Raw genomic sequence first — 7,624 nt, forward strand, 5'->3', positions numbered from 1 at the left:
TGGCGGAGCTCCAGTGAACATCTGGAAGGACGTCGATACGTCAGGAGAAATGAGCAGCAATGATGTGTGTGTGAATGTGCTGCATGCACACGCCGTCACGGACTCTAGATTACAGTGGAAACTCAGTGTCGTGACCCGCAGGCTTCTGAATGACACACTGAGTCTGAGATCCTGCCAAGACGCGTGATTTATGTGCTGCAGTACCTGCTTGTAAAAGAGCCGTGACTGAACTCTAGCTTATATATACATACCTAACTCACACCTACAACACACAAAGAGCTGCAGGTAAGACACTAGGAGTGGATCTGTCTAATATCTCATGCAAAACTTTTGAAATTGCACTCTTTCTGATTTCTCTCAGTCTTTTCACATGGAGGGGTCCGTCATTGTCCTGCTATTGCTGTGTTTTAATAGTTCACTCGGGTTCATTAGTGCTCAGACAACAGACAAACCTCCTGATGATGCAAATAATATCTCATGGAAACCACTGAACGCCACAGCAAACAAAACCCCGATGTGTTCTGGACCAGCACGGATCAAAGACGCCTTCAAGTACATCAACAGCATTGTCTCATGTTTCGTATTCCTGTTCGGGATGGTTGGAAACCTGACTCTCCTGAGAATAATCAAAGAACACAAATGCATGAGAAATGGACCCTATATTCTCATCGGCAGTCTGGCTTTAGGCGACATTTTGCACATCTTGATTGGCATACCCATCAATGTTTATAAGGTAACTTTGCTGAATTGTTTTGTGCATTGAAAACACTCAAAATCGGATGATATAAATCATTTGTTGTGTTTTGCAGCTCCTGGCGGTGGACTGGCCGTTTGGTGTCCTGCTCTGTAAACTGGTGCCGTTTATTCAGAAAACCTCCGTTGGGATAACAGTACTGAGCCTGTGCGCTCTGAGCATAGACAGGTAAGAGTGTTTAGTTTAGATATGTTTACTTTATACAGCCATGTTTGGAACATTGGGGGGACAAAAAAATGTGATAGATTTTTTGAGTTGTGGGAAAGTTCCTTTTATTTAAAGGAACTAAAGAGAATTTAAAAGGAATAAAGAAAAAGATAGTCTACATAATTATGTAATCAAATGACTAAATGGCTCTGTTAAAGTTTCTTGTCTCTCACATTCAAATATAGGCTATTTTCTATGAAAGCCCATTTCCACCATGGAATAAAACAATAAAGGTAATTGCGACTTTTTATATCACAATTCTGACTTTTTCTCTCGCAATTGCAAGTTTACATCTTATTCCAGTTCTAACTTTTATTCTCAGAATTGCAAAAAAAAGTCTGAATTGTAAGATAAAAAGTCACAATTGCCTTTATATATATATATATATATATATATACACACAGTGGGGCAAAAAAGTATTTAGTCAGCCACCAATTGTGCAAGTTCTCCCACTTAAAAAGATATAATGAAAATTACAGGCCTCTCTCATCTTTTTAAGTGGGAGAACTTGCACAATTGGTGGCTGACTAAATACTTTTTTTTCCCCACTATATTTCTCATTAAATTTTTCATATATATATATATATACATTTTTTATTCTTTGGCAGAAATGTATGGAATCCCGTTTCTACCACAGAATAATTAATTAATTAATTAATAAACGAATGAATGAATGTAATTGCAAGTTTTTATCTCGCAATTGACTTTTTTCTTGATTTAAAAAATACTGATTTTCTCACAATTCTGAGTTTATATGTCACATTTCTGTCTTTTTTTTCTCTGAAATGTAAGTTTACATCTCGCAGTTCTGTTTTTATGCCACGAAAAAAAAAAAAATGTAATTGCGAGTTTACATCTCACCGTTCAGACTTTTCTTCTCAGAATTGCGTGTTTATATTTCACTATTTTACGCTTATACCTCGCAATTCTGAGAATCTCCAAAAAATCTCAGAATTGCAAGATAAAAAGTCTGAATTGTGAGATTCAAGAAAAAGTTGCAATTACTGTAATTAATTCTTCATTTTTTTCCTCCATGGTGGAAGCAAAATTCCATAATTTTCAATTCGAAACTTCGAAATTTGACCAAAAAACTACTGAATATTACTTATATTTCTGTCATAAAACAGCTGTCAAATATGAATTGTTTAGCTACTTAGATCTTATCTCACACTTTTACCATTAAAACTGAAGTGCCATGCTGGAATTCATGCTAGTCTTCTGTGAACGAAAGCCTCCTTTGATTTGATTGACCATCTCAAATATTTTGACATTGATGAGCGCTGTTAGGCCGCTGAAGCCTAGACCAGCTTTTTAAATTATGAAAACATTTTGTAAACCTAACAACATAGAGAGCAGTGCATAATGGAGTGCAGTAGAGCTGCATCAATGGGATCAAATAATGTCCTTATCTGATTATTTAAAACTAAAGGAGAAATGTTTGTTGTTCTGAAGGTACAGAGTCGTTGCATCCAGGAGTCGTATCAAAGGTCTTGGTTTTCCCAAATGGACTGCTATCAAACTATCTTTAATATGGACAATATCAACATTGCTGGCTGTTCCGGAGGCCGTCGCGTTTGATTTGATTACGATGGATTACAGAGGCGAGCATCTGCGGATATGCCTCCTTCATCCTGTACAATCCACTCCATTCATGCAGGTAAACTGAAAAATACTGCAACAAAAGACTAGAGAAATATACGGAGGCCCCTTAGGGGACGTGTGATGGGAGGAAAAATACTTTTTGCATTCCCTCAAGAAACTTTGGACCAGAATTACTAAACAAGGCAAAAGCGGCGATGGGAGTGTAAAGTTCTGCAGATGATTTACTGACAATGCACGAATTAAAGAACACAAACGCAGCCAGATCATTTCCATAATGATCAACGCAATCAAAGAGCAGCACAAGTTAGCGTAGGGTCCCAAACGTTCCTGTGAAAAACTCTGCACTTGCTTGCGAAACTTTCATTCACTTGTAAAACTTTTGTGTTCTCTCGTTAAAGTATTAGGTTCCCAAGAAACTTTGTGTTTACTTGTAAAACATTTGTGTTCTCTCACAAAACTATAGCGTTCCTCCAAGAAACTTTGTGTTTGATTGTAAATCTTTGCATTTGCTCATGATACTTTGTTTCCTCAAAATATTTTCGCATTCTCTCGCAAAAGTATAATTATCCCTGAGAAATGTTTCGTTCGCTGGTAAAACTTTGCACTTACTTGTAAAAACTTTTGCGCTCTCTCGATAAAGTATTATGTTCCCAAGAAACTTTGCGTTTACTTGTAAAACTTGTGTTCTCTTGCTAAAGTATTACGCTCATCCAAGAAACTTTGCATTTGCTCGCAATACGTTGTTTGCTCATAAAACTTTCACGTTCTCAGTAAAAGTATTACGTTCCTGAGAAACTTTGCATTTATTTGTAAACTTTTGTGTTCTTCTGGAAAAGTATTACATTCCCGAGAAACTTTGCATTCTCACAAAACTTTGCATTTGCTCACGAAACTTTGTGTTCGTTCATAAAACTTTGGATTTGCATGCAAAACGTTGCTTTCATTTGTAAAACTTTTGTGTTCTTTTGCTATTACGTTCTCCCGAGAAACTTTACGTTCTTTGCATTATCTCGCAAAACACTTGCATTATCTCGCAAAACTATAGCATTCCTTCGATAAAATTTGTTTGCTCACAAAACTTTACATTTGTTTGCGAAACTTTGCATTCACTCGTAAAACTTTTGAGTGCTCCCGCTAAAGTATTATGTTCCTTGAGAAACTTTGCATTTGATTGTAAAACGTTTGTGTTCTCTTGAAAAAGTTTTACATTCCCCTGAGAAACGTGGCATTCGCTCACAAAACTTTACATTTGTTCACGAAACTTTGCATTTGCTCGTAAAACTTCTGTGTGCTCACGCTAAAGTATTACGTCCCTGAGAAACTTTGTGTTTACTTGTAAAACCTTTGCATTCTCTCACTAAAGTATAATGTTCCCCCGAGAAACTTTACATTCTCTCACAAAACTATATAGTTCCTCCAATGTTCGCTCACAAAGCTTTGCATATACTTGGGAAACTTTGTTTGCGTTTGTAAAACTTTGTGTTTGTGTTCTCTCGCTAAAGTATTGCATTCTCCCGAGAAACTGTACGTTCTCTCACAAAACACTTGAATTATCTCACAAAACTATAGCATTCCTTCGATAAAATTTGTTTGCTCACAAAACTTTGCATTTGCTTGTAAACTTTGCATTAGCTCACGATATTTTGCATCTACTTGTAAAACTTTTGCATTCTCTCAATAAAGTATTATGTTCCCCCAAGAAACTTTGCATTCTCTTATGTTCAAAAGTATTACTGTCTCTGAGAAACTTTGTGTTCACTTGGAAAACTGGGAGGAAAAACTATATTTAGGTGGTTTTGCAAGCAAAAGCTAAATTTTTCAGGGGAACGCAGAAGTTTTTGTGAGGGAACACAACAGCACTGAAATACAATTTTTCCTCCCATCTAATTTTTATTTCACCATCACCACGTCCCTTTAGTTGCTCCGTAATAAGATGTTATAGGAATATTTCACCAAAAAATAAACTTTATATACCCAGCAGGAGAATTTCTGAAGGATTTTCACACAGCTCTTTTCTGTAGAACAATTTCAGGAAAGATTCCCCTTTTTGTGTTCCTCAAAGAATGGATTTGAAGTGAATAAATAACAACAATTACCATTTTTGGGTCCACTGTTTCTTTAGTCAGAGATACTACATGCAATATGCATGGCTTGATTATTTGTATTTATGATTGTATTGCATGTCATTGAAAGTAATAATTCCCTATGATGTCTGTAAGGAACTTCTGATATAGACGGCAGTGGCTGCAGTGAAAGTCTGATTTCCTCATCAAACAGCTCCTGGTTTGAGCTCAGATCTGCTCGAGCATCTAATGATGACATACTTCCTTTGAAATAATGTCAAGTTCATCAGGAACTCTCTTTTTTCTCATACTAGTTTTATAAAATGGCCAAAGACTGGTGGCTCTTCGGGTTTTACTTCATCGTGCCGCTGGCGTGCACAAGTTAACCATCTATGATGAACACGATCCCAACAGATGCAAATTACTGAGGTAAGACTCGTTATTAATATTATAACACATGCATATACATAAACACATATGAGCTCTATGTATGTAAACTAGTGAACTGCCTTATAAGTGATATCACATCTCTTATATATTTGTGATGTTTTAGCACGTTTCTTGTTCTCGACTACATCGGCCTCAACATGGCGTCTGTGAACTCGTGCATCAACCCAATGGCTCTGTATGTGGTCAGCAAAAGATTCAAAAACTACTTCAAGGTAACATGGGTTTCTCACTTCCTTGTTGCTGTTGCACGTCACTTTACTTTCTCTAGTATTTCTGTAATACTTGTTTCTCGATATTTTATTAAAGTGCATATTCCGAAGCATTTGGCACTGTAGCTAATAAATTGTGTGTGTGTGTGTGTGTGTGTGTGTATATACATATATAGACACTTCTATATTTATTTATAAAATAATTGTGTCCTCTTGTTGTCAGTTAACCTAATTTAGTTCTATTATTTTAATTGCTTTTATTATTTTTTATTCATTATATATATATAAAATGATAATTATATATTTATAAAATGATATTGTCCTCTTGAATTCAACAGTTAAATGCTGTCAGTCACCCTAATTGAGTTCAGTTATGTTAATTGATTTTTTAATTTATTATTATTTATAAAATACATTTATATATTTGCATTTTTATTTATTTGTTATATCATTTATGTATTTATAACATGATATTGTCTTCTTATGTAGCTTCAATTTGAGTACTTTTTTGTTAGTTAAATAATTTTGTATAAACGAGTATCTTAACTAAATCACTTTCAATGATAGATAGCTTTGACAGTATCTTTCTCAGCACTGGTTATTGGTGTGTTGCTCTGTCAATAAGATTACATTGAGAAAGCCTGTTAGTTTGTGCAGGTAAATAAACTGTATTCTTATTCATTGACAGCACATGATACAAAAACTGAATTAATTTGCATTTTTATTGGCATCACTGAAAGCGATTAAACAAGGACCACATCTTTAGATTAGTGGAGGCAGACTTTGTTTACAGATGAATTATGAATAAGTATTACGTATAATGCCTCATGTTAATCTGCTCATGTGCGTCATTTGCATAATGTTTAGCGAGTGCTGCATTTCATGTTATTCTGCCTGCATTGATTTCTCTGTTCGTTTCTATTACGGCTCGTGTTAATATCGGTTTTACCATAATCCGGTGAACGAGAGTCCTGGCTAACACCTGCTCTGTGCTTCCTCTGACAGGCTACTCTCGTCGGTTGTTGTCGTTCATCCGAACCCGTCCTCACTCAGGAAGAGAAGCAGAGTTTCATGAGGTCAAAGGTCACGGAGCCGCCGTCTGACAACAGCAACTCTGTCAAACAAGAGTCGGCATCCGGTGACAACGAGAGAAAAACCTTTCTTCAGAAATTCACTTGTCTTAGAACGTGAAAGCAGCTTCTGGTGTTGTATATATACTGTTACTGTTTTGTTTTTGTTAATACAAAATGAATGAAAAGCATTTAACACTGCTGCATTTAATATGAGTCTGCATACACAAATAACTCACTTTCCAAGGGTATATATAAAAACTAAAACCATAAAAAAGTTGTTTCTTGAAATAAAATATAATCAATTTAAGCATTTTTCATCTTCATTTAGTAAGCCTTGTGCTCTAAAAAAAACTTAAAATAAAAATAATAAAAACAATAGAGACATTTAAAAAATACTAATAGAAATATGACAAATAAAAAAATTACAAAAACACACAACACAATTTCTAAAACCTTAACTAAAATTATATTGACAAAATATGAATATGAATAAAAAGTGTAATAGTACCTCAATGACCCTAAAATAACACTCCAAAAATATCTTATGTAAAGTTAATATGAATGAATCCATTGAGAAGTACACTTCTGATTAGCTGCTATATGTCCAAAGCGTGACGGAAGTGATTAAAGCCCAGTGCACGCTCATCCCGAAGACGACGTGCTTTTCATCCGTCACTCAACAATGGAAATGCAGTAAATTGGCGACTCCGGTGGGTTTTACTTCACACCGCTGAGTGACTGATTGATGACTAGCCTATTTGTAATGCATTTTTACATGTGTTGTGCATTGGGACACTTTACGGTAGACTTAAGGAAGAGACTGAGAGGCTATGACAGAATGAGGCCAGGAAGGAAAGGGTAGAAATGGTGAAAACACCTGATAGGCCTGTCAAAAGCGCAAGACAAGCCGAGATTGGAATATTTCCAACCGCTGCCTGCCTTTGACCCACATGTCTCTCAAATATTAGGATCGTTTTGGCAAATACTGTCAGCTAAATCTGGCTCTGTTCTGTCTGCATGTGAACAAGTGGATGATGAAATGGGAGTAGACGTGCAGAGAGAAGCGCTTGTGATGTACTGCTTATTATTGGCTTGCTATTGGTTCAGGGGAAGTGCATGAGGAATCCCAGCATAATTTAGTATGGTGCATATCCATTGGAGATTGTCCTCTGTATAGAAAACGTTAAAGGCCTTGGCAATATAGCTTGAAACATTCTTATAATCTCTCTCTCTATCTCTCTCTCTCTCTCTCTCTCTATATATATA

At 35.9% G+C, this 7,624-nt stretch overlaps 1 protein-coding gene across 1 annotated transcript; it reads left to right on the plus strand.

The window, feature by feature from the left end:
• The first annotated feature begins 370 nt into the window (after positions 1-370).
• On the plus strand, positions 371-6,476 carry ednrbb (endothelin receptor type Bb). The gene is given in 7 exon segments (XM_071582346.1): positions 371-733; positions 810-922; positions 2,414-2,618; positions 4,941-5,006; positions 5,009-5,055; positions 5,180-5,288; positions 6,291-6,476. Coding segments are annotated over 7 exon segments (1,089 nt in total).
• The last annotated feature ends 1,148 nt before the right edge of the window (positions 6,477-7,624 follow it).

This window comes from Sinocyclocheilus grahami, unplaced genomic scaffold (assembly GCF_001515645.1).
Source record: "Sinocyclocheilus grahami isolate Dianchi unplaced genomic scaffold, SAMN03320097.WGS_v1.1 scaffold1158.1, whole genome shotgun sequence".
Lineage (NCBI taxonomy): Eukaryota > Metazoa > Chordata > Actinopteri > Cypriniformes > Cyprinidae > Sinocyclocheilus > Sinocyclocheilus grahami.